Source organism: Sorex fumeus, unplaced genomic scaffold (assembly GCF_029834395.1).
Source record: "Sorex fumeus unplaced genomic scaffold, SorFum_2.1 ptg000034l, whole genome shotgun sequence".
Taxonomy (NCBI): Eukaryota; Metazoa; Chordata; class Mammalia; order Eulipotyphla; family Soricidae; genus Sorex; species Sorex fumeus.
In genome coordinates, this window is record NW_026606091.1 from 9,509,910 (window position 1) to 9,537,574 (window position 27,665).

Genomic DNA, 27,665 nt, shown 5'->3' on the forward strand with positions numbered 1-27,665 from the left:
GTGAATGAGATGCACCTCTCATTCAATGGTGTTTTTCAGTTGTTTCTCGCTTACAACTGAAAAATGTTATTTTGCCAAATTGGTTAGAATTGAAAGAGAGTCTTCTGGGTTTAGCCCCATGGGTTTCTTGTTATCCCAGGGGGCTCCCCTTATCTGTGCTCTTGGTGTTTGGGTGAAGAGCAAGGAGAGGCCCTGCCAGTCATGGTCCTGCTTGTGGGGAGTCAGCTCAGATTTTGTGGAAGGATTTCTGGGCCCCATCAAGAGTTCTCACTTCTCTTCCCTCTCTTCAGTGATGTGGTTGCATTCTGGTTTCCTGTGTAAGGAGTGTGTGCTCACACCCATTTCCTAGCACACAGTGGCACCACCAAAGGCTGGAGACAAGGACCTAGGAGCTCAAGTCGAGATGGTGACATTTGCTGATGTTGATGTAGGATTTAGGATGGATACAGAAGAATGAGCTGAACTCCAGTTACTTTTCCCACTGATTGCAAGGAAAGCATGCAGTGTGTGTGTGTGTGTGTGTGTGTGTGTGTATGTGTGTGTGTGTGTGTGTGTGTGAAGGTGGTCTTCTGGCAGTGCTCAGGGGCCCAGGGGGCCTTCCATGATATACTCTCCACTTGGGTTGCTTGGACCCAGCAGTGTTTGTGGTACCTGGTGGATCTGAGGTGCCAGTTATTGAATATGGGGGTCTCAGTATATCTCCAAAACCTGCACACCAGCCATTTGAGCTCTCACCCAGCCTAGGGAAGCATGTCATGAGGAAATGAAAAATGCCATGTGTATATGGATTTTTGTTCATCAATTTTGTTTATTTACTTGTACCTGACCACTTCTTGTCTCCCTCTACTGGTTTTATTTTGTATTGATGCAGACCTCAGAATTCGCACAAGGTCTCAAATGGAACCTGCAGGGCACTGAAAAAATCGATGAAATGAAAAGTGCTCATGAACACTAAGCAAAATCAGAACTCAAAACCTTAGAGTGATTGGCTTAAAGCCAGTAAGAAAGAGCTGTGAAGAAACATCTTTGAGGAGAGTCCCACAGGAAGTCCAAGGCAAAGAGAGACATGAATGTTGCATGAACTTTAACCAAATCCTGGTCCTGACATGGCTCAACAGAGACCTCTGAAACCTTTCCAGGGGTTGCCTTAGTGCGCAATACCTTTCTAGACACTGCCAAGTTTTACTCACCAGACTCAAACTCAGTTCAATTGTAGTGGAGAAATAATGCTTTTTTCCATCATCAATGCTTTCCTGACCACACTGGAAGCTGTCTTAAAGAACTATGCCCTTCCATTCTCAGCAGGGGGCACGTGCCACTGAACCCTTTTTCTGGCTGGTGTTTCTTCTTATAGACCCAGGCTCTCTTGGCAGGCATTTCGATTATATCTGAGCCCTTGGCATGAGAATACATCTAAATGACAAGCACAGCTAAACTTGACCCCCTTCCTTTGATGATAATGGGTCATGCATTGGAACAAGATAGGTTCAGTTTATATAGTCTTGCTGTCCTAGAAGAGTGCTAATTTGGTTTTCAGTCATATATTCTACTTGCATGCTGGGGCAATATATATATATATTTTAAAAAACACCCAAAGAATTAATCCTGGACACCTTTCCCTGCCCTCCAACCAATGTCACCCATTCTGGTTTTACTTGTCTGTTCCAAGTACTCCTATGGGTTTCAGTTAGTGTATCTTAGTAGGAAGGGCCAAATAACCTTTCCTGGTAGCCTTGTAGAGTGTTGGAGGGCTTAACTCAGGACCCCCACAGAAATTCCCTTCCAAGTCCTCCCTGCTACAACCTATTTTCTCTAAAACATTCATTTTATCAGGCAGCATCCCAGTAAGTCCAAGGTCGACTGGAAGTCATGGCAATGATTCTCTTAGTTCACCTATTGCATTTAAGCAGTAAAGCTCAGACCGAAGATTGATACCCCTCTTCAAATAGGTACTATAAATATACTAGAGCTATCCCTGAAAAGATGCATTTGTGTATATATATATATATTTCTGATTTTATATATATATATAATTTACTTTTTTGTTCGTATACAGGTATGTATTACTCTATAGGTAAAGAAGAAGAGGTATAAATACAGGAGCAGGCAAGGATGGGTTCATGTGCATCTATTTATAATATGTATATTTTATATGTATCGCCTCTGTCATTGTTTGCATAATTACAACAAATGTACCTCCGACCAGCGAGGAGTACCTGTCAGTGGTGATGGAGAGTAGCTCCAAATGCATGGTTCTCTTTGTCTCTTGCATGAAGCTGTTTCAGCAGGCAAAGGTAGAAGCAGCCTGGGAGATGGGTGAGTGCACCCCACCTGGAGCCCACCGAGGAGGGCTTCGAGCCAGCTGCCTCCTCTTCTGAGGACAAGGAGCCTAAAACCCAGAGTGGCAAGGGCCACCCATGCTGTTAGTTCAAGATATGGCTATTCCTGCTAGATGGACACAGGGCACACAAGAATTCTGTCTTCCAGGAGGACGCTGACCACCAGGAACACGAAATAGAGGAAGAACATGGTGAAGCCCAGCACTTTGTTCATCCGCCACTTGCAGAGGGCAATGGAGAGGATGACGAAGAGCAGCATGATGAAGAGGAGGACAATGGCGCAGAAGAGGCCATTGCTGCTGACGGCCACTGGTTTGAATCGGTGAATGAAGGTGTACAGAAGCCAGGGCAATGGGAGCCTGTGAGGGAGAAAGGCAAAGAGAGGGGGAAGTCACATCAGGACTACAGTGAGACAGAAGGAAGCAGCAGCAGAAAACCCAGTGTTACCTTTTTGGCCTCAATACCCCGTGAAAGGTGTCTGGTTAGGTTTGCTATTATGGATTTAGTTGGCCCAGGACATCACATGAAAGAGGCAGATTTGGGGGATGGAGAGATAGTACAGTGGGTGCTTACCTTGAATGCGGCCAGTCTGGGTTCAACCTCCAGTACCACTGAGCACTGCCCCAAGTGATCCTTGAACTCAGAGCAAGGAATAAGCCCTGAATACATAAAACTATGGCTCCCAAGCCAAACAAAGAAAAGTTCAGGTTTGTCTTGACTGATCCCAGTTTTATCCCTGATACTCCATGATTCCCTGAGAACCATCCACAGAAGGACCTGCTGAGCAGAGAGCAAGGAGTAGCCCCCAGGACTGCCCGATTCATCCCTCCGCTCCTCCTCCATATCCCAAACAGGCAAACAATAAACAAAAAACCCTTCCTCTATTCACTGAATGAATCAGAACAGAGACGGAATGAATCCTCATATGAGGATGTGGCTATAGGGAGACAGAGAACAGCAGTGGCCTAATCAACAGTCTGAAAGCAAGTGAAAATAAAAAATGATGGAGGGTTGTGAGTCAATATGGCAGTGCGAGGTTCATTTCTGAACAGATGGGAGAGCTTTTTGGCTAAAACAGGGTCTTTCCCAAAGATTTGAGGAAAATGGTATTTTGCATTTATGTGTGATTAAACTTTTTAGAAGTATGATTTTGATGCCCATTCATTCCCTTTTTCACTTGACTTTTATTTTTGGGTCATACCCAAATCACTCTGAGATTGCTCGCGGTGGTGTCCTAGGGGGTGAGGGAGGACCTTAAAATGATTGGGATCAAACTCCAGCCTCCTGCATGTAAAACATGCACATTAGTTCTTTCAGCTATCTCCCTGGGGTCTGCCTTTTATTTTTAGTTATTGAAGAAATGTTTTTTTGAGGGCCAGATGCTGGGTGCTGGGAATATAAAAACAAACAAAAAAGCTAGTTCTTCCCTACACAGTGACCACCCAGAGGGAAGGTATATATAAACCAATAATCACAGGAGCAAAAACAAATGACCAAAGATGATAGCAGGTTTGTCAGTGGGGTGGACACCGAGGTGGAGAGGATAAGATGAGACACCTGGTGACATGTACCAGAGTCAGTGAGGGGACTCAGGCATGATTTCTGGGAACAGAAATCCAGACTGGGATTCTGCAGAAGGACAAGGCTGGGCAATGTTAGGTACCTGAGAGCTAGACTGAAGCCAGGATAGATTTCCTGACCTCCTCAATGCACTAGGCCTCAGTTTCGATTCTGAAAAAAGCATAGTTTCAGAAATTAGGCAATCTTCTGCAGACCCACTGGGCATGATCTGGAAAGTCCATGGGTCTAGCTGATAAGCCTAACCAATCCCCTTGCAGCTTTGGTTGTACCAAAAATAGAAGCAATATATATTAGTACGACAGCTTATGTAACCAAACCCTATATAAACTGCTTGCACTTGAAGGTTGGGGTCGCTATCAAGAGATCACTTTGTGGATGAGATAGTTGACCCCAGTTAACTGGAATAAAACTTCTTTGCACTTGCATTACTGTCTCTCTGACTCTGTGTCCATTCATGCTGTGAACCCAAAACCCAGCTACAACAGGGGCACTTGACTCTTAAAAATCTGATCACCTCGTTTGTTTTCTATCCAGAGAAAGGACTGAAAAACATCAGAAAATCAAGGCCTGGGGATGGAGTGCACTGCCTGGCATGTGAAGCCCTGGGTTCTATTCTTGGTCCTTGAGAGAGAGGCTTCAGAAAAGCCAGCAGAAGATGCTTCACAGGAGTGGAGTAGGATTCAGGGAGCCCCTGAGTTCTACCCATTGGAGCCAAAGCATGGAAACATGGAGTAGGGATTATGATTATATTACATTATATTATAATGTAGTAGGCAACATTACCTACTAGATTCTGGCTGGTAACACTTTCTTCAGTGGAAAATGTTGAGGAACGAGGAGATTCCACTAGGGCAACTCAGGGAACAAGATGTAATTCCAGCTCTTGGTAGGAGAAGGAGCCTTGCACAGCATAGACACAATGAAAAGTTGTAGGTGTGGGGGAGTGAGGGGTGACTGCTTGAGAAAGTGGATGACAGACAAACATCTCTGGGGACTTGTACTATGAGACTCTTCTTATTTTATACTTCCCTTTGTTCATTTCTTTTGAACAAAGGGACCAAAATTAATGTATAAATTTTAAACACACACACACATACGTCTGATAAAGTAGTGACTGGATAAAAATCCTTTTGGGCAAAAACAGACAAAGACAGTGATGGAACAGGTGTATACCTTCATCAATCTCTCTACTCACCCAATGGTGATGTCAAAAATGTTGCTCCCAACAGAGCTAGACACAGCCATGTCTCCAAGCCCCTTCCGGGCCACGATGACACTGGTGATCAGATCAGGGATGGATGTCCCTGCAGCCAAGATGGTCAGACCCATAATTTCTTCACTAATGCCAATTGTCTCTCCAACCTAGAAGTGGTGCAGAGATCAATGTGTGAGTCACACAAGCATCAGCACTATAAACACTTCAAGTAGCACCTTCATTATAGGTTCCTTCTCTGTGTTATGCTGAGATGATACAGAGGAACAAATAAAGAGGAGCCACAATTATACACAGAGGTGGTTATACTTCAGCGGTATGCCGACGCAAGAGATCAGTAAAGGCCATTTGAGGATTTGACAGATAATCTTCCGAAGATATAAGGAGGTCTAGCACGCAGCTCTTGGAGAGTGGAAGACCAGAGTTACAAAAGTAAGTAATTCCAGACCACTGGCTCAGGGCCGACTGCCTGACAATGGCAGACTTGCCCTTGAATTACCATTGAGGGTTACCTTTGGGGACACTGTCTTGATGGACTAATGTGTAGGGTCCCTAATTTGACCTTAATATCGCAAACTGAGTCACTTGTCTGGTGCCATCTTCTCACTTATGCTGAGGGACAGATTGTAAATACAGGTTTTCATTATTCCTGACATTTGCAAAATAAAGATTCATGGGTGCAGTAAGATTGTACAGGGGCTAAGGCACTCACATTGCATGCAACTAACCCCAGTGTAGTCCCACACCTGTATAGAAATCAAAAGGTCCTTCCCATTCTGGTCAAGCAGGGGCAGTAAAATACTCTCAGAAAAGTGAGATTGGTCAGAATAAAATTCTTGACATAGATAGTTTTCTTTTTCTTTTTCTTTTTTTTATTATTATTAGTGAAACACCATGAGGTACGGTTGTAGATTTACAATTTTTTTGTGCTTGGGTTTCGATTATACAATGATCAAATACCCATCCCTCCACCAGTGCTCATTTTCCACCACGATGGATAATATCCCTCCCACCCCCATCCCTCCCATCCCACCTTGCCTCTGTGGCAGGGCAATCCCTTGTGTTCTCTCTCTCCTTTGGGTGTTGTGGTCTGCAAAAGAGGCTTTGAGTGGCAAACATATTCAGTCCATAGTCTACTTTCAACATGCATCTCCCCTCCTGGGAGGATCCTCCAAACACCCTTTATTTGGTGCTCCCTTCTCTATCTGAGCTGCCCTTTCCCCTAGAATGCCTGGCTGGCCTCTGAGCTATGGAGTAATCCTCCTGGTGCGGATCTCAGCTATTCTTGGATATTAATCTCATATTTTGTTACTTTATATTCCCCAGATGAATGCAATCTTTCTATGTATGTCCCTCTCTTTCTGACTCATTTCACTTAGCATGATACTTTCCATGTTGTACCACTCGTGACATACAAAGTTTTTCAAGGGGACAGCGAGTAGGGCATTTGCCTTGCAAGTGGTCAATCTGGGTTCAATTCCTGGCATTCCATATGGTCCCCTGAGCACTGCCAGGAGTGCAGAGCCAGAAGTAACACCTGAGCATCACCGGGTGTGTACCCTCCCTCCTCTGCCCCCCCCCCCCCCAGTCTCTCAAAGAGAATGTGAATAAAGGTCTGTAAGTGTATGGAAATTCATTTTTTCCAGCACCATTTGTTCAATCTAACTTTACATATGGAGTTCTTGGTGAAATTTCTTTAATTCAGATTGCTACATTCTATTTACATTAACAAGAGGAAGAAATTTCAGATTACATTAAACAGAGGCTGCAAGTGGGCAGGTTGGAACTTAGACTATTTATAATAGAGATTAAATGCTTGAGTTTTGGAGTTGCAGAGTTCTGGCTTAAATCTCAGTATTGATATTTACTGGTGATATGGTCTTGGATAATTTTGTTATCAGCTCTTAGCTTAACTTCTTTACCTATAATAGTACCTCCTTCTAGGGTTTTTTTGTTACGTTTTGGCGTAACATCCAGCAGTGCTTGAGGGACCATATGTAGTGTTGCCAATCAACAAAGTGTCACGGCCAAAGTGACCTCATGCAAGGCAAGTGCTTTACTTTCTGAACTATCTCTTAGGTCTCCTTCTAGGGTTTTCAGGGTCAAGATTAGAAGGACAAAGGGATGCGAATTGCTTTCCATGTAGTGCATATTCAATCAGTAATAGCTACCCATACCATCTTTGCCATCTTATTTCACTCATGTTTTGCAACAAACAATTTCTGAGGTATTTTTTTCTTGTGATGGGCAAGATGGCTGGTATTAAGTTAAATGTGATAACAGTGGGATGTATCATGGTTTATTATAAATCAAAGTTCAAGGTGGGTATGGTGTGCCAGCAGGTCAATCTGTACCTGTGAGGTGAGTGCATCAGCAGCCTGATGGCACCATCAGACTTTCAGACCCCCAAATTGCTGCTGTGCCTTTGGCCAGACCCCAAAAACTTGGGGCAAAGTTTGCCAAGAAAGTAAATGGCCAAAAGTCAGGTATGCGGAAGACACACCCACAAACCACCTCTGGCTCAGCTATATAATTGGAGGCATGGCCTCTCTGGTTCCTGATTGAACTGCTTAATGGCCATGATCCCAGAGTCTCAGAAATGAATCTCGGAACCCAAAGGCTTTTGGCAGAAATGTGTCCTGTTCCTGCAGTAGGTTACTGGTGCTGGGCCGCTCCAGGTGGGAATAGGTTTTGTGCCTTGGCCTGTTCTCCCTGGCGGTCCGGTGACCGCCATCCTTCAGAGATCACTGGACAGTCAGGTTTGGGCCTGCAGTGACGAGACACGCGGGGCCTCACCAGATAGGGGTGGAACAGGCCCTTTGCTCCCCATCCCAACGAGATCCCGAGTCGCCGCCTACAAACGGCCTCTCTGGCTACTGATCAAGTTGATTAACGGCCATTATCCCAGAGACTTAGAAACAAATCTCGAAACCCAGCAGCTTTTGGCAGAAATGCATCTGGACCGCATTCAAGGTGGCTGCCGCCTCAGAGCTTATTAGAAAGCCAGGTATGAGCCGGCGGTGATGGGGCAACTGCAGTCTCGTGGGAAGGGGGGTGGTATGGGCTTGTCCTTCACACCCAATCGAGGTCATGAATTGCCCCCTACAAATGGCTCTCTGTCACAGCCATGGCTCCAGAGGCAAAAGGTCTTAATCCAGAGCCCGGCAGCTTGTGGTAGAAAAGTGAATTGACCATGTGTTAAACTACGGCGCCATGCCTCCCCAGGAGGGAAAGGGTGTTGCTCTCTTCCACCTTTTTCCATCCCCAGCAGCAAGGTGGCCACCACCTCACAGCTTATAGGAAAGCCAGGTATGAGCCGGCGGTGATGGGGCAACTGCAGTCTCATGGGAAGGAGGGTGGTACGGGCTCATCCTTCACGCCCTACCGAGGTCACAATTTGCCCCCCACGAGCGGCTCTCTGGCATGGCCATGGCTCCAGAGGCAAAAGGACCTAGTCCAGAGCCCGGCAGCTTAGGGCAGAAAAGTGAATGTTCCATGTGTTAAAATATGGTGCCATGCCTCCCCGGGAGGGAAAGGGTGTTGCTCCCTTCCGCCTTTTCCACTCCCAGCAGCAAGGTGGCCGCTGCCTCAGAGCTTATAGGAAAGCCAGCTATGAGCCGGTGGTGACAGGGCAACTACAATCTCATGGAAGGGGAGGTGGTATCGGCTTGTCCTTCATGCCCTACCAAGGTCACGAGTTGCCCCCATGAATGGCTCTCCGGCACAGCCATAACACCAGACACACAGAAACCAATCTCGCAATTATCTGACTCTTTGAAGAAATCCAAAATCATTATATGATTCTCATAACCAGCTATAGAAAACAAAGTACTTCACAATGCCTTTTCAGCAATTCTGATTGTTGGGGGGAAATTCTAAACAATAATGCTGCATCTTTTGTTGAAATAATGAATGTAATCAATGTAGAGAAGAGTTAAGTAGAATTCATCTGCCTCACAGGCATTAGGAGGGGTGGGAGGGGGGTATATTGGGGTTCTTGGTGGTGAAAAATGAGTACTGGTGAAGGGAAAGGTGTTTGATAATTGTATGACCAAGACTTAAACCTGAAAGCTTTGTGACTTTTCCCACAGTGATTCAATAAATAAATATAAGAAGAAAAAACATAAATAAAATTATGAAAAAAAAAGTAAGGTGGAGTTCAGGCCCAGTTCAATCCAGCTAAATCAGTGGCTGAATAAATAGCAGACTCCTATATAAAAAAAATCCAAGTTCAAGAAAGACATTATTTTGTCTCCAGGTCCCTTTCTGAGAGTCAGTTTGAAAGACTGATGAGAGCATGAGGTATGTGATTATCCAAGCGAAAGTGAGTGCCATAGAGTCAGACAAAACCTTAACATCCCAAGTCTAGGGTGGCCTGCTTTAGGATGCGGGTGGCAGAGGCAATGCTGATTTCACATTATAGGAAAAGTCTGGGAAATATAGCAAACAAAGGAAATTGAAGCACATTTCTTCAGTTCTGGACTCCATAAGGTGTCTTGTCAGAATGAATGCTGTGTGGCAGCTACAGACAGCAAACACAGAGGTAAAACATTTGGCAACTAAGAAAAATGAGGCGATAGTTTTAGTATTAAAATCTTACCTGATGTGCCCACCACACCATCAAGTAAGAAAACACTGCAATCCAGGTGATGGCGCCAAAGAACGTGATGGGAAAAAACTTTCTTGAAGCCTGGAAAAGAACAGGGAAAGGGCAAGAGGGTCAGTGCTATTAGCAGAGCAGGTATCTGAGGGTCCAAAGAAAAATCCATGAATACAACTATTTCCCATTGCCACTGTCTGTGTTCTTGGTAGGATTAGCAATGTAAAGGCCACCCCTAGTCAAGTTGGCACAGTAAGACTCTCTCTTGGGAATGTGACATTGATCAGAACCAAATCACTGCAAAATTAGTTCTGAGTTGGAAGTCTGTTAATGAGAATGAGAATGAGAATTCTCACTGCTGGATGATCAGATGTTCTTGGTTCCTATCTTTCCAACTTCTGGTTGACCAGTTTTAAGACTTTGATCTGCCTCATTCCCCACCCCCATCCCCCTCACTCCCTTTTTTTTCTCTTTTTTTAAAATGTAGAATCATCCACTTGTGTTGCATCAATTATATAAAACTTATGTGATCAGTTTTCTTCATCAGGAAACAAGATTGATAAATAGATTCAAATAGATTGTTTTGTTTTACAGTTCCGGACTAATCAGGAAAAATAACATAGAAGTCACTGCCACTATTTCTTTAGATTTCTAATGATGGTCAGTCTGGGACGCTGTTGGGTTTGTTTTGAGGGTCACATCTGATGGTGTTCAAAGGGGTATTCCTATTTCTAGCTTGGGGTTTACTCCTGGCAGTGCCTGTGAGGCCCTGTGGTGCCAGGGATAAAATCCAACTCTCTTGCATGGAAAGCATGTGCTTAGTCCCTTGAACTATTTCTATGGCCTGAGTCTGGGACATGTGAAATACATATGTAGACAGGCATAGACTGAGATGGATGGCTGGCCATACTGCTTTTCACTTGGGATTCCAGAGTAGACTCTCTTGGGTAGGCTTCTCTCCAGTGCTCTGCTCCTAACAATGTCACTGTCACTGTCCTCCTATTGTTCATCGATTTGCTTGAGCGGGCCCAGTAACATCTCCATCATGAGACTTTGTTGTTACTGTGTTTGGCATATCGAATACATCATGGGTAGCTTGTCAGGCTTTGCCGTGCGGGAGAGATACTCTTGGTAGCTGGCCGGGCTCTCTGAGAGGGGTGGAGGAATCAAACTTGGGTTGGCCATGTTGGCCGCTTGCAAGGCAAACTCCCTAACTGCTGTGCTATCGCTCCAGCCCTAACAATATCATACCTAATTCGCTCGTCTAGTATTGGATCTTAGGTTTACACAGTAAATATTTCAATGTAAACATTTTTGAAGTTTCCTTTAAATATCAACTACTCAAAATCAGATACCCCAAAATGCTGTGTTTCCTACCCAACCCCACTCCAGGAAAATCTCAATTTGTACTGCAGTATGTTATGTTGATACCCTTTGTTGCAAAAATCAAGCTCCTTTAAAAGATGCTCAGATAGCAGAATGTTCTCAGAGATTCTTTTCCTTATGACTGCCTTTTGTTTCAAACACTTTTCGTTTTAACACTTTTCACATTCAGAAACAAACTTATTTTTCTCCTTGATAATGCCATTCAATTCTGTCCAGAGAAATGAATCCTGCAGCCAATTTTGATAAAGGCTCTCTCAATTGTCTGAACGGCTGACCTTGGGCATTCATGGAGAACACTTCTGTCATGGCTTTTAAAGGGGATCATTAGAAGGAAAAGAGAGGCTTTTACATAGTAATCTTTGGAATATTCCTAAAGATGAACATAATTTGTATCACTCCAGACCAAGTTTATAGAATCTTTACTAATTTCAAGTCTTTCATATGTATTTTTCTTATCATTCATTTGGTTCTTATGAATTTCACAATAGCTCTCTCTCTCTCACTCTCTCTCTCTCTCTCTTGCACACACACACATATATACACACCCTTTTTCTCTCTCTCTTAGAGAAATCATAGCTGGCTATGCTAGGGTGCCACCAGGACCATATTGGGCTGTTCTGTTGTGAAGCATGTAGTACTGGCTAGCAAATTCAGACCTTGCATATGATTGGCATGTGTTCTTCCACTTGAACTATCTCCTTAGCCAGAATTTTTCTTCTTGAATGATTCTTTTTAAATAATTTTTTAGTGGGTATTCATTAGCCATAGTATTAGGCAGACCAGTGGACTTGATTCATATTGGGAAGGTAATAAGGTTATAACCTTATTCTCAGTTGCTTCCCTCCCATCCTTTCCCTTCCTAACTTGCATTGGGTTCATGCTAGGCAGGTGTTTTAACTCCTGCACTACCAAAACAAAAGGTTAGAAGCACTTTCTCTGTGAATCTTTATTATTAACTAAGGCATTAACTAGGGACTAATTACCTACTCTTGAATATAAGACTAGATATTAGAGATTAACCTAGACAGTAAAGTCAAAGCTATTCCTTCCTGAGCATGATGCATGTGCTCCTAAGATCTAGGTGATGTCAACTCTTTTCTAAAGAAAAATGGGCCAATAATGTTCAAAATATACCTTACCACAGACATTAATGATTGGCATCATAATAATACTAATCTTGGTTCTGAGTGCCAGAAACTGTATGAAGCATCAGGGACTGACATTCTAGCTGCAAGGCCATCTGCCACACACAACCTCGCCCAGTGTCCTGCTTTTGGACGCCTCAACACTTCATGCATTAGTAATTTGATTAAGTGCTTCCCAACTGTTCTACCCACATAGTGGAGGTAATTTCTTCTTTCACTTTTTCTGAACTTTATCCTAATCTAGACTCTATAGTCTCAGCCCGGGGCTGGAGCGATAGCACAGCGGGTAGGGCGTTCGCCTTACAAGCGGCCAACATGGCCGACCCGAGTTCGATTCCTCTGCCCCTCTCGGAGAGCCTGGCAAGCTACCGAGAGTATTCGATATGCCAGACACAGTAACAACAAAGTCTCCAATGGAGACGTTACTGGGCCCGCTTGAGCAAATCGACGATCAACGGGAGGGCCTTTACCTTTTACCTTTTATAGTCTCAGCCCAAGCATCACTGCCCAGTGGCACCAGTGAGTTATTTAGCTACCAGGGAAGACCATCCTATAAGGTTTGTCTTTTCCTCCAATATCTGATGGATCAATTTGTGGCTAATTATGCTGGATTTTTCTGACATCTGCTGAGATGGAACTCATACCTATTAGCAAAAGCAAATTGCGTCTATGTGATGACTGGTTTATTCCCAATGTCATGGTTTACTTGTATGATTGACAGATAATGTGCTCATTAGAAGTTTTTAGTATATCAGAGAAATGTTTTCTTGACTTAAAAAAATGTTGCTGACATTAGCTGGTTACACAAATTGACCATGTCCTTATTGATTTAAATTCAACAAATAACACTTACATCTACTCTGTGCAAGTTTCTGAAGCTTATATATTTAACCCAGGATCCACAAGCAATCCAATCAAAGATTAAAAGTATGATCCTGGATTAATAGGACTGGTACTGAAATTCCTGTCCCCAATTACCGAGAGCAACATGTTCTGTGACAAATCACAAAAAAATATTTTTTTGAAAATTTTATGAATATCAAGGTGTGTAGCAAAGTGACTGGCACATAGTATGTGCTCCAATATTAATGGCGGTTGTTGCTTCTTCTGTTTTTTGAGTGATCAGGAAACTTGGGTGCTGAAAGTTATTGTGAAGATTAGTCATAGAAACCTGACCTTGGTTTCTTACCCTCTGGGTATGCCTGGACACACCTCTAAACCTCTGATTTTTCATGCATGGAGAGCTGTGCTTGCCACTTGGAAGACACAAAACATACCTGGTGAATGGATCAACTGATAGTCTAAAATATAAAATCCTTGCTGGAAGGTAGCAACACAATGGGATAAATGCCACAACTGAGTTGGTGATAGGGGGCTTGACAGGGAGGGGCATTTGGGTGTTTTAGGGAGGGATTTGGGGTACACTGGTGTGGAATTATGTTCACAGGAAACTGTCATTAACATTATCACAAAATCGCAAAACCCCAAGCAATAAAAAATTAACTCCTCCAATTCCTGCCAAAACCAAAAATCATTGCCAGAATTCTCAGATACATTTCTAACTTTGATGAGTATCTGAGGTGTGTTCTTTTTTAGTAATAATACCCATCCTCAGAGCATGAAAGCCTATAATTTTGGGGTCTATACTTCTTTAATTATTTTCTATATTCATCAAGAACATGTTCCTCATTAAGGCTTACATTTTAGTTTTTCTTTTTACTCTTAAGACAAAACCATTAATTTAAGAAAAGCCTAAAAGTGAAGTCCATATTAATTATCTGGGTAGGAAATGTGCATAATTCAACAAACACTGTCATGTAATTTGCATACAAATGAAGTGGAAATAACAAGTAGGAGTACTATTTATTCTAAAACTAGATATATATATTAAAAAAGAAAATCGTGTTTTCTTGTAATTATTGTCAAGGTCTGGGATGTTTATCTTCATGGATAATTCAAAAACTATGGAGAAAACAGCTGCCGGGCTCAAAGCAGAAGCAAATCAGTTAATAATTTCTCCTTTTCTTTCTTTGGGTTCAAGATGCACTTGTATTCCACAATGACTGTGGCAGACTGCAAAACTAGCCACAGCATTTTGCAATTTCTTTCACCACAAGGAAGGATCTTTTTCCTCATTTTGAGAATCAGAGCTAGCCCTATAACTCACTTTAACCAACGGTATGTGGTGGGGTATCAGTATGAACATTAGATTTCAAGAGAACTTTGTAAAAGCTTTCATTCTGGCAGCCTTTGAAACTTGTGCATCATGTGAATAAAGCCAGGCTAGGGATTAAGGATACTTAAGTGTAAGCGGTCATGTGAGGGAGCAGAGATAAGCTATTCCTTCTGAGAGAGCTATGCCAACTAGTTCCCAGCCCTTTTTTTTTCTGGCTTTTTTTTTGTGGTTCTAACCTGGCGATGCTCAGGGGTTACTCCTGGCTTTGCACTCAGGGATTACTCCTGGAGGTTCTCAGGGGACCATATGGGATGCTTGGAATCGAACCCGGGTTGACCACATGCAAGGCAAACGCCCTACCCACTGTACTATCACTCCAGCCCTGTTCTCAGCCTTATAAGTGAAGAAATTTCCAGATGAGCCTGGCCCAAATAGTCAATTAATAGAATGATAGGTTAAACAATGTTTTTATGCAGCTACTTTTTTGAGGTGATGTGTTACTCAGAAAAAGGTAACTGACCCAAAATCAAGTTCAACAAAGCTCTGGGCTAAGCAAAATCACGAAGCTACTTCATGGCTTTGAACTATCCAGTATAATGTCTTCATTCTGGTATTTCACATCTGCAAAGGATAACCATATAATTCATCTTCCAAATAAGTATGTTTGGAGACTACTGGGTCATTTAATGTTTGCAGTATTGATGGTTTTCTTTATGCTTCTCTGAATCACGGAATGTCTCATGGGTAACAGGCAATCTAGACTTCATCCATCTCTGTGTTTCAAAGTGGAGGAGCCAACATCAACTAGAGCACTTGAAATCAAAGTAACTACTGCCATGGCAGAGTCCTTATTTTCACCAAGGAGTTGCTGTGGCGTCCTTTGACCTCTAATAGCATCCTGACCTTCCAGTTCTGATCACATAAAGGACAACACTTTGGCAGCCCATACTCTAAGAATTCCACCCAATTCTGAGAGTCCAGGAATTGGAATTATTGACATCTCCCTTTCTTTCACCTCTTTTCTGATTGCCTCAGCTGTTGTGTCACCTCTTCTTATTATCAGTCACCTCTCTCAATTTGGGGTCATATCTCCCATTGATATGACGATAGATGTCTCAGATTTTTCCAATTTTTCTCTGAGGGGTCTAAACAAAAGCAGTGAATCAAACAGCAGAGCAAGAGTGGAGCGACAGTGTGTGCATGTGAAAGAGAGAATATGCAGTGCACACATCACAAAAACGTCAATGTGATGTAAGTCAACCAAAAACCATCACATTTCAGTGAACTGACTGTAGGCTGGCTTTCAGGAATCCAGGCCTTTGGAATGAGCAGATGCTCTGCATTTGCATCCTGAATAATAAAACCTAAATATTGCTTTAAGAGAGACAAAACTATTACCAGTGTGCTTTCACAGACACTCTAATGTCAGAAGTCCTTATATGAGAGAACACTTTCTTGGTCTGACTAGATTTGGCTCAGCACTGGACTAGACTATTTATAGATCAAGCTAATGGGACAGAAATTTTCTTTTGTATTTTTCAAGTGAGGAAAGTGCAATCATCCCGGGGCTCTTGAAAACTCATGCTAAATTATGCTGGCTGTTACCCCAGTAGTCTATTTCAAATGCTTTTAGAAAGGATTTACAGATTTCCACTTTCTGGCATTAGCAAATAGAAAATGGCTCCTGAGATTCTGAAACATAGGTAATTGAAAATAGTTATGCAAGTCTCATAGTAGTTACATTTTTGGTGAATGAATATGTGCATTTAGGGCCATAATAAAAATGTAGAGCTGTTTCTTTTTTCATTACTTCTTTCACCCTTTTGTGGTCCTCGAATCCAGTGAAAACCACACTGAGAGGAGATATTCTTTCGTTTTGATCTACACTTAGGCTTTACTTTCCTGATCATAAATGCTTTTGTGGTCATGGCACCGATTAGATTAAAGGAATAGTAATAATGTATATTATAGTAATCATCATAATAATACTAATGTAAGGAAAAGATCAGACATGTAGGATTTATACTACATAAATACATTTGTTTAAATTATTCTTTCAATTGAATGAATAATTCATATACACAAATATTCCACAAATTGAGAGCTTCTTCCCTGTCTTAGAACTTCACTCCGGGGCTGGAGAGGTAGCACAGCGGGTAGGGCGTTTGCCTTGCATGAGGCTGACCCAGGTTCTATTCCCAGCATCCCATATGGTCCCCTGAGCACCGCCAGGATGAACAGAGAACATGGAAGGGGCGGTGCGACTTCTGAGACTGGACCAAAGCATCCAAGATTCCTTAGTATCTGTGTGCACTCTTCCTTTGGGCCTTGATAGCTCTGTAAGAGACTGAACTGTCTACATAGGCTACCAGGCTTTGACAGAGCCAGTAGATGATTCTGGTTGACCCAATCTTAGCATCCCTGCAGTCCAGATTCACCCATGAAGAAACATCCTGATGATTCCTCTTTCAAAATATGATGATTCAAAATATGATGATTTCCTTTCAAAATAATTAGATGCAGATAATATGTAGATAATATGTAGTATCTACATACAGCTGGCCCTTGAACAATGCAGTGTCTAAGGGTGCCTATTTCCCATCTCTTCAGAGTCAAAACTTTGTATTTAAATTTGAATTCTTCCGAAAAATATCTACTAAGCGTCTACTACAGACCAGAAGGTCACTGATGAACTCATGGAGGAACAGACTGCATTTTTTTTTAACTTTTTGGATCACATCCATCGATGCTCAGGGGTTACGCCTGGCTCTGCACTCAGGAATTACTTCTGACAGTGCTCAGGAGACCATATGGGATGTTGGGGATTAAACTTGGATCAGTCATGTGCAAGGCAAATGCCCTACTTGCTATAGTATTGCTCCTGCCTCAGACACTGCATTCTTATAAGAGAGAAAAATATCTTTATGAAGATAATAAGAGAAAATATACTGCTTGTATTGAATTTTTACTCACTGATATGGAGCGATAGCACAGCAGGTAGGGCCTTTGCCTTGCACGTGGCCGACCTGGCTGACCCAGGTTCGATTTCTCGGAGAGTCTGGCAAGCTTCCGAGAGTATCTCACCCTCACAGCAAAGCCTGGCAAGCTACCCGTAAAGTATTCGGTATGCCAAACACAGTAACAAGTGTCACAATGGAGATGTTACTGGGCCCGCTAGAGCAAATCGATGGGAGGACAGTGATAGTGACAGTGACATAGTCTGTCTACAAGACCCCTGTATAGAAGTGGACCTGTGCGAAACAAGCCCATCTCATTCAAGGGTCAACGACTGTGCTTCTTAGAAGGAAATAATTTCAGAATTGCTTTACTCACAGGCTTGCGTACGTCAGGTAAGGTAATCCAGAGAGGAAACACGATGGGGAACACAATCAGGAAGGTGACTTGCTTATGGGTGGTGGAAGGCCAGGCCAGGCTCAGAGGCTGGTCATCCTCCTCTTCCCCTGTTTCTGTGGTCTATGAGAGAGAGATAGAGAGAGAGCGAGCGAGAGTGTGAGAGTGAGAGAGCGAGAGAGCGAGACAGAGAGAGAGAAGAGAATAAACAATAACAATAAGGAGACAATCCCACTGACTACAGAGTAAGAGAGTAAGCTCCCAACCATAACAGGATTTTATTTTCTGGGGTGAGCTTCATTCATTAACTTTGTGCTGCCGAAGCAAGCACTCCTTCATTTACTTGGAAAGTTAGTGAGAGAATCTCATCTGTTCCCGTCCACATCCCAAGAACAGCTCTGCACTGCTTAGCCGTGAGAACTCAAGAACTTTCTTTTGGTTCTTTGATCCATGAATTTGTGAGAAACCAGAACCAGATCTGCAGAGCAAGAGATCCAAGAGCAAAATGCCCACCTTCTATTCCTCCTCCCTTCTACTTAAGGACAAAGTCACAGAATCCAAAATCTGTGGGAAGGATTTAAGAAAAAATTTTAAAATTGTGGATCACAAATCATTTTTAGATTCTGTGTGTGTACATGTATCTCTGGGTACCATAGGGAGAGTATGAGAGTGAGAAAAGGGAGTGGAAAAGGGTCATGCGGATTGTGGGACTCGCACTAGAACTCTGCTGGTGTGGCTAGTGAGCTTCACACATGTAAGAGGATGAAGGCCAGACTTCCCCAATAATCAACAAAATCAAAACTCAAAAGATTAAATACAGAACATACAACATCTTAGAGCATGACTGCAGTGTAAGAGAAAGTAACCACTAGGAACAATTCAATAAGCACACAGCTCCCTTTCTCTAGTCTGGGACTGTTAAGCCCAGGGGTTACTGTGTGGTTGTGAATTTTCAACCTAATTAATCACTTTGCTCAATGCTAAACCATTTTACTGACAGTCAAGGTCTTATTATGCAAACATATGCCCCTTTGTCCTGGAAACTGGAGAGATGTGCAGCAAGACCTGAACACAGGTGCCGGCAGCATAAAGCTTTAGAGTTGGGGGTCGGGGGTGGTGGTGGTGGTGGGGAGACTTCAGAGTTTCTAACTTGGCAGCAAGCGGCCAGGCCTTTCATTGCCATCCGCTGGAGTCTGCGGCTTCTGAAGTCCCAGACCAAGAAAAGCAGAAGGCAGATCCGGGCCCGGCAGGATGACCATTAGCCTGTCAGATGGGCCCTCGAAGCCTCCAAAACAGCACCCAAGACAGCATCAATCACACCCTCCCTTACTTGTTTAAAAACGAAAGTGCAGCAGCGGGACTAAGCATCAGATCTAAAAATATCAAGAGGAACTTTTCCATAGAAGCTTCCTTTGGAGATCATATAAATAAGCCGCTGAGGCTTCACAAAGCTCCTGCCCCCTGTGGATGTGGCTTCCAGCCGACACACACTATTTCAAGACACTGTGCTGACTCCCACCAGCCTCTTGCTCCCCACAGAGGGGCAGGTGGGGCAGGCTCTGTCAGGGTAGATGGTGGGAAGGTGGGCAGATGGGGTGGAGGAGTAGGACTCAGGGGTCAGGCTGAGGTGAGGTCTCACCCGAAGCCATGTTGTTTGTTCTTTTAATCATTTAAGCTCTAGCATGGACAAAAGGATTTGTAGCAGTTAACACAATCACCCACATCCTCTCTCCAGGAGTTAAAATTAAAAACAATAATAAAGGAATCCTAAGCCCTGAAAAAGATGGGTAATAAAAGGTCCCCCCCCCCCCCACCCTTTGGGCATCTGTCCTTGGCAGTGGGTAAAAGAGTTTATAAACAGCAAATAAAAGGGAATTCAGAGGATTAGATAATAAACAGGAATTAGGAAGTTGGCCCAGTTTATTTGGGTCATCTGGAGCCTCATTAAATACACTCCTCACCATCTCCAGCTTCGGGGCTCGAGCAATAACAGAGCGGGTAGGGTATTTGCCTTGTACGTGGCCAACCCAGGTTCGATTCCCAGCATCCCATATGGTCTCTCTAGCACCGCCCGGAGTAATTCCTGAGAGCAGAGCCAGGAGTAACCCCTGTGCATCGCTGGGTGTGACCCGAAAAGGAAAAAACAAAACCAAACCATCTCCAGCTTCACTCTGCAATATGTTGGAGGAAAAGATGTAAAACTCAGTAACTTAAATTTCTACCTTGGGAAACTGGAACAGAAAGAGCAAATTAAATCCAAAGTCAGCAGAAGCAAATAAATAAATAAATTAGAGGTGAAATCCATGAAATTAAAACACGAAATTTAATAGCCAAAGTCCACAAAACTAAGAGGCAGTTTCAGTGGCTTCCTGGGATTCCCTCATTGCTTTCTCTGCTCCATCCCAAAGGTATCCATTCTCTTGAAACTTGGGAGCACTGCCCGGGTCTTCTTCCCAGCTTCAGTGAGCTCTGCCCAGGAGATGGAGCAGATGTAGGGTCCATCATTGGCCACGGAGCTCACTGGCCTCCTTGGGTGCTGGCCAGAATATGAATAATCTCTTTGGAATGGGGTCAGTGTGGATTAGGGAGAGAGATATACTATAACTGTTCAGACAAGATATGATCTTTCTGGTTTAACCCAAAAGAATGACTTTCTCCTCTCCCTCCAGAGAACATCTCAGGAATGGGGAGGGGCATGGGGTAGTGAAGACACTGTGCCATTTCTAATAAGCACCCTCTCGAAGAAGAGAGAGGTGGTCTTCTGTGAGCAGAGGATTCCAGCTGTACTAGGGAAACAGCGCCTACTTTGCCCACTCTTGTCCTCAAGTTCAATCCCTAGCACTGCGAAAACTATATGGGAAGGCCCATAAAGCTGATCTGATGAGTTCATCAACACTCCCCCCACAATCTGGCCCCCAGTGCCTTCAGCAACCTAGCGGCTTCTCTCTAAGCTAACCTTTTTTTTTTTCTGAGAACAAACAAAAGCAACTCTTTATGACTCATATCATTTTAATGACACCAACAGATGGTGACATTTCATCAATAACCCTTCTGCTTATAACCTACGGATTAGTTTCTTTCTCCATCTGCCAAAGTCACCAGGCAGGCAGTGCCACTAGCAAATAGCAGAAAGTAATTGTCTGTTTAGATGCATAAGCTCTAAACACATGAATGTCCAATGCAAACAATTAGCTATATTGTACGGCTTCCAAAAGCTGCATTTGAGTGGCTGTTGCTAAGAGAAGAGACTGTATCTGAGGCTGTGAAATAGAGTTCGCCGTGGGAAATTCACCTCCTGGGCATTGAGTCCTACTCAAGAGTAAGTAGAAGTACAGGAGCAAAGATCCTTGGGTGGAGTCCAGAAGTATCCCAGGAGGAAGGTGGTCAGCCAATTTTAGGGGAAATACTCTGTCTTCTTGCCAAGTGCAATCTCACTATGGTTCAATGGATGACAGCTTGCAAGCTGGTTAGAAAAGTGGAGGGAAAAAAAAAGTGTTCCAAGTCAGGGGCCTGGTTTGCCCTGCCCAAGCTGGGGCTGCTGCCACCTTCATTAGTCTTAGCCCTGGGGAGAGGCTGCTGAGATTACAGCAACAATTTTCCAACTTTTCCTGGAGTTGGGCCATCTTGGCTTTGACCTTGCAGGAATCCGTTCTGAACTCCTAGAACTCTTCAGTGGAAAGTTCATAGAAAAGAAAATGATGCAGAAACAACATAAATGATTTTTGACACAAGGAATGAATAGTTTGGTAACAGCTGGGGTCTCTATATGTATTAGAATTTTATAAAACCAGTGCCAGTGAAGATGAACTTAATAAGACCTTGCAATTTTTCTTTCTTTATTTTCTTTTGGGTTATACAGAGTGGATACTTAGGAGCACTCCTAGCATAGAGCTTAGAGCTCACTCTTGGTGTTTCTGTGGGGACCAGGAAATGCCAGGAATTGAACCCAGATCCTCCTGCAGGTAAAGCATTTGCTCCAGCCCCTGGAGCTATTTCTCTAGCTTCATGCAGTTTCTGATGTGGAAAATCTGAGACTACTTGAGTATTTGTGCTGGTGGCTGAACCCAGAAGGCATCAATACAGTGTGTGGGAAGAGTAGATGGGAGAGAATCAGGAATCCTGGTTCCTGTTTCTGACCACTAGCATGCATAGGTATTTACTGGGCACAATTAATTGGAAAGCAATGTACTAAGTTCCAGTACTCTTGACTCCAAGGACACTTGGATTTTAAAGATGAGACTGAACAAACAAATTTAGAGAATTGTTTATCAAGTAACAAGGATGTTGGCAGGAGAGGTGACAAGAGCTTCTGATGTTCTGTTAGTCTACTTGTTACGAGCTGAACTATAACTCCCCAATATATGTGAAAACTCTTGCTCTCAGTATTTCATAATGTGGCTTCTCTTTGATGAGGTGATTAAGTTCAATGACATTAGCATGAATACTAGTCCAATATGGGCATCCTTAAAATAAGAGGGGATCAGGACCCACAGAGATGCATGGAGGATGTTCATACACAGAGGAAAGACCCTGTGGGGACACAGAGAGAACACAGCCAGCTGCAACCTAAGGAGAAAAACCTCCAAGGAAACAGCCCAGCCAGCACCCAGTCTGACTGTGTGTGATACAGAAACCCAGGTCATCCATGTGTCCACACTGCCCTTTTGCTTTGGAATCAGAAGCCCCACTCTGATCAAGGTATGGAATGAAGACTGGCAGTCTCCATCTCAGCAAGGGCATCTGATGATGTTCTGGTGAGTGGGATGTAATATGAGGTATCCTTCGCAACTTCTGGGGTGCTTCTTTTAAAGGGTGGAGGTGTGTGCTTTATCACATTTTCCTTCTTCTTGCAAGCTGAATAGAGTCATTTTAACCAGCACTTGAAGAGCCAACTTGGACCATTAGATGAAGAAACAATAGGACTAGATCCAAGTTTCTGACTCTATTCAAATAGCTCTTCTAGTCCACAACTGCCTGTACTGACAGACATAAACCTCTACTTAATTCAGATAAGCTACTGCTATTTTGGATGCTGGGTTACTCACAGTGGAATCTTACTCTAAACTGTTCCAATGTCTTTTTGAGGAAACAAGTGAGAAATATCTTTTACCAGAAAAGAGTCATGCTTTTTCTGATGTATGTTGAAAAATCTTAGAAATAAATAAATCAGGCAAACAACAACAATTTTTCTTTGCTTTTTGCTGGGGAGCTCAGAGCCAAATCTGTAAGTCTTATTCAGCAATCCTAGCATTTGAATCTGTGCTCATCTTTCTGTAATTTTATTCCTTTCCATCCACTGCTGATTTTCTCAAAATTATTTTTCCCCTACCCCAATTTTTTAGCCATTTCAAAATTAGTCTGAATTTTATTTGTCAAAATAATTCCATACAAATATTCAATATCAGGCCTTGGACAAGAGCCATGTCTATCATGGTGAGGTTACACAAGTGGTAATTATATCAGAGAATTCTACATTTTTTGAATGAGACATAAATTTAAATGAAAACTTGTTTGTTTTTTAATGAACCACATCCATCTATGCTCTGGCACTATTCCTGGCTCTGTGCTCAAGGATTCTGGTGGTACTCAGAGTGGTATGTGATTCATCCCTTGCCCTTTTCATGAGATCATTTTGGTAAGCATCCTTTTGAAGCCCGGCAAAGCCTGAAAAGCTACCTGTGACGTATTCAATATGCCAAACACAGTAACAACAAGTCTCAAAATGGAGACGTTACTGGGCCCGCTGGAGCAAAATCGATGAACAACGGGAGGACAGTGTTTGTTTGTTGGACAGTTTATCCTTCTGAAACAATTCAGAGCTCCCAGGTGGTCTAATTGAATTAGGAATGGGGATGGGGACAAAGAGGCAGAGAAAGAGAGACAACAGAAAATCAAGAGATGTAGAGATGGAGACAGAGACAGAGAAACACAGGGAGGGTGCATTCCCTCCACTTGTGCTTGTTCTGGTTGGTTGTCCCAGAGTAAGTATCAGGTCTTTGGTGGAGGGGTCTGAACTAAATTCGACAGTCCAGAGATTGTTCTTCAGCCAGAAAAATATTTCTTGGTTGCAGTTTAACTTCTTTTCCTTGCAAGATGAAGGACACTGTGCAAGATTTCAATGTGAAGGGGAGCCCACATTTATGCAATTTCTTTTTATCAGGAAATTAAAATGAAAACCCAGGGGCATCTGAAAATAGGCCATCTTCAAGCTCACTCTTATTGATTGGAATCAGCCTTTCATGTCTAGCTCACAAAGGGCAATTGCAAAGCGTCTCCTGGGTATGTTGAAGTCTCAGCTCAGATGTTTGATTTAGGCGGGAAGTAAATTTCTCACTTTTCTACTTCCCACAAAGACCACTTGTTTCACCACACAGGAAGCCACCTTTTTTCAATGGGAACCCAATTTGGTGTGACATAATACTGGATAAAATAAGATGCTAGTACTTGCACATCCATGTGAAAACAGAATCCATTAATTCTAGAACATGGGGTTATGATTAAGTTAGGTGAAGATTTTAAGTGATTTGTACTTCTACTAACAGACAATGGTACTTAATGTTGTTGTTGCTGATTTAACACTGTATACACACATATATAATAAAAATCAGTTTATATTTCTACATTGTTCAGTCACATAGATGCCTATAGATCAAATGGGGCAAAGGTCATGGAACTTGGTACATGAGTTACCAAGGAGGCTTGGAAAGTTTGAGAGTGGGAACGAAAATACATAAAAATATATGCTGAACCTAGGAAGCGAGGTTGGGTGGGTTCAATAAGAATCCCAAATATGCTTCGCTCAACAAAGATTTAAAAAATAAAATATGTGATTGACTCACTCACTGGTCCTGTTGTACCAAATCCCAAATAAATCTCCCAGGAAATATACCCTAAGCAGCTAAGCCTTATGGAATTGCGGGGCCCTGCAGCTGAAAACCCCAGAGTACCCAGGGGAGGCAGGTGGGCTGAATACCCTCCAAACCAAAGCTCTGACAGTAGTACCTACTCCCCACTACAATAGCTATGCAAAGGGCTCCTATCCACTGCATCACAAATATTCTCTGCAGAGACACCAACCTCCGAATCGCCTTACAGGCGGCCAACATGGCCGACCCGAGTTCGATTCCTCCGCCCCTCTAGGAGAGCCCGGCAAGCTACCGAGAGTATTCGATATGCCAGACACAGTAACAACAAAGTCTCCAATGGAGACGTTACTGGGCCCACTCGAGCAAATCGACGATCAACGGGAGGGCCTTTACCTTTTTTACCTTTACCCAGTGCCCGTGCTTAGAACTCTGGTGATTTTTCGGAGTCAGAGTGAGTAGCCTCTTCCTGACTCCCCAAACTTCTGGAAGCCCCAGCAGCCCTGCCCACCTCCTAGTCTGCCGCCTTGACAACTCTTTGTCCAAGAGGAAGTGTATGGTCCCTGCGGCCACAATACCTTCTGACGCAACAAAAAAACTTGGTAAATTCTTAGACAAGGACTTAGCCACCCTGAGGTCAGATATAAAAATGTTTACATAAATCTATTTTCTAGATCTATTGATTTTAATACTGCAACTTTGTTATCTAATCAATTTTAATTCTATATTTGTATCAACATTGCCACTTTTTTCTTTTCTTTTTCTTTTTAACTTGATTACTTTAAAAAGATTAAAAACATTTTTAAATGAATTACCATGAGGTACAGTTACAGACTTACAAACTTTCATGCGTATGTTTCAGTCATATAATGATCGAGTACCCATCCCTCCATCAGTGCCCATTTTCCAACACCAATGTTCCCAGTATTCCTCCCAGAACCCCCCCCCCCCCCGCCTCTGCGGCAGGTGCATTCCCTTTTACTCACTCTCTCTCTCTCTCTCTCTCTCTCTCTCTCTCTCTCTCTCTCTCTCTCTCCATTAGGGTGTTGTGGTATGCAATGCAAGTATTGAATGGTCATCATGATCGGTCTATAGACTATTTACAGCACGGATCTCCCATCCTGAGCAGGTCCTCCAAACACCCTTTGCTTGGTGGTCCCTTCTCTATCTGAGCTGCCTTTTCCCCCAGCACGTGAGGCCAGCTTCCAAGCCGTGGAGCAAGTCCTGGTCCTTATCTCTACTATTCTTGGGTGTTAGTCTCCCATTCTGTTACTTTATATTCCACAAATGAGTGCAGTCTTTCTATGTCTGTCCCTCTCTTTCAGCCACATTTCACTTAACATGATACTTTCCATGTTGATCCACCTATATGCAAATTTCATGACTTCATCTTTTCTAACAGCTACATAGTATTCCATTGTGTAGATGTATCAAAGTTTCTTTAATCAGTCATCTGTTCTCAGGCACTCCTTTTTTTTCCAGATTCTGGCTATTGTAAACAGTGCATCAATGGATAAACAAGTACAGATGCCATTTCTACTATACTTTTTTGCATCTTCTGGATATATTCCCAGAAGTGGCATTGCTGGGTCAAATGGGAGCTCTATTTCTAATTTTTTGAGAAACATCCATACAGTTTTCCAAAAAGACATTACCATTTTTTTCTATATTGCCATTATTTTCTAAAAAATAATGAAAAAAAAAAGGAGCAACATGACGCCCGCCATAGTCATGTCACCGGACTCTGTGCTAGGCTGTTTCACTTGGGGCGCCCCAGAGTGGGGAGGGTGAGAACCCTCCCCATCCCAAGGGACCCAGCCCTGGCAGCCGACAACCTTCAGAACCCAGCCGCCGTCACACTCAAGGCCACTCCCCACATGCTCGGGCCAAGCTTCACTCATGAGTGAAGTCTGACAAAACCCAGGTAATGTGGAACATTGTGACCATTGTGACCTTGGACTCTGGGCTTAATGGGACAGGGAGTGGAGATCCCCCAGTCTCTGGCGACCCAGGGGTCACGCTCATAAGCCACCCCCTGCTGGGGCCAGATAATCTCATCATCAGCCACCATCCAGATCACATGGCTTTTTCTCCCAGAAGGGAGCAACATGACGCCTGCCATAGCCATGCCACCATATCCACGCCAGGCTGTTTCACTTGGAGCTCGCCAGATGGGGGCGGGTGAGAGCCCTCCCCACCCTAAGGGACCCAATCCCGGCAGCCGAAAACCTCCAGAACCCAACTGCTGCCACGCTCAAGGCCGCTGCCCACATGCTTGGGCTAAGCCTCGCCTACGGGTGAATGTATTCCTGGACCGTTCGGCTGTATTAGCAGCTGTGAGACACATCGGAAAACACTCCCTACCCATACTCCATAAGTACCACACCAAATTTGATGGGGTTCAAATAGTAGGCAACAGATCATAGAGGGAAATATATACATCTATATATATGCATATATATATACACACATACATATACATGTATGTTTTCTCAAATATATAAATGAAAGCTCATATCACTCAACCTTTAACAACATGTTAGTGATATCCTAAAGAATGTCTTAACGGTCCCTTCCAAAACAGAACAATCTTCACACTTTTTTCTATATAGAATCATTTTTGTAGCATTTTCAGCGGTTTTTCCTAACAGACAATACAAAATATATTATTTTGGTTGTGCTTTGGGACAGGGATTGGGGCTTGGGATGGAAACATCCCAAATATGGTGGTGGGAAGGTGTAATGGTAATGGGATTGGTGTTTGAATATTAAATGTAATCAAATATTGTGAACTACCTTATAAAATAAAAAATAAAAAAAATAATGAAAGGAAATAGAGCCTGTGAAATATCTGTTCTTTGTGAATGCTTTCATCTATAGATTGGATAGTAATCCAACTTCCCAGGAAGTTGTAAGGTGCATAGTGCCTGATAGAGACCAGAGGATCAAACAATGTTAATACTCTTTCTATCTTCCATTAATCTCATTTCTGCGAATAGGTGACCTTAAGC

At 43.1% G+C, this 27,665-nt stretch overlaps 1 protein-coding gene across 4 annotated transcripts in view; it reads right to left on the bottom strand.

The window, feature by feature from the left end:
- Nucleotides 1–871: 871 nt before the first annotated feature.
- Nucleotides 872–27,665, bottom strand: part of SLC24A2 (solute carrier family 24 member 2) — a 285,931-nt gene continuing 259,137 nt past the window's right edge. For 2 of the 4 annotated variants that reach the window (XM_056117392.1, XM_056117396.1), the window contains 4 exons: nt 17,774–17,914; nt 9,734–9,823; nt 5,116–5,282; nt 872–2,698 (listed from right to left, as the gene is read on the bottom strand). In XM_056117392.1, the coding sequence (XP_055973367.1) occupies nt 2,449–2,698; nt 5,116–5,282; nt 9,734–9,823; nt 17,774–17,914 (648 nt within the window). In that variant the 3' untranslated portion in view covers nt 872–2,448. The remainder of the gene's footprint in view (nt 2,699–5,115; nt 5,283–9,733; nt 9,824–17,773; nt 17,915–27,665) is intronic. The other 2 variants (XM_056117391.1, XM_056117395.1) reach the window with 1 other exon arrangement.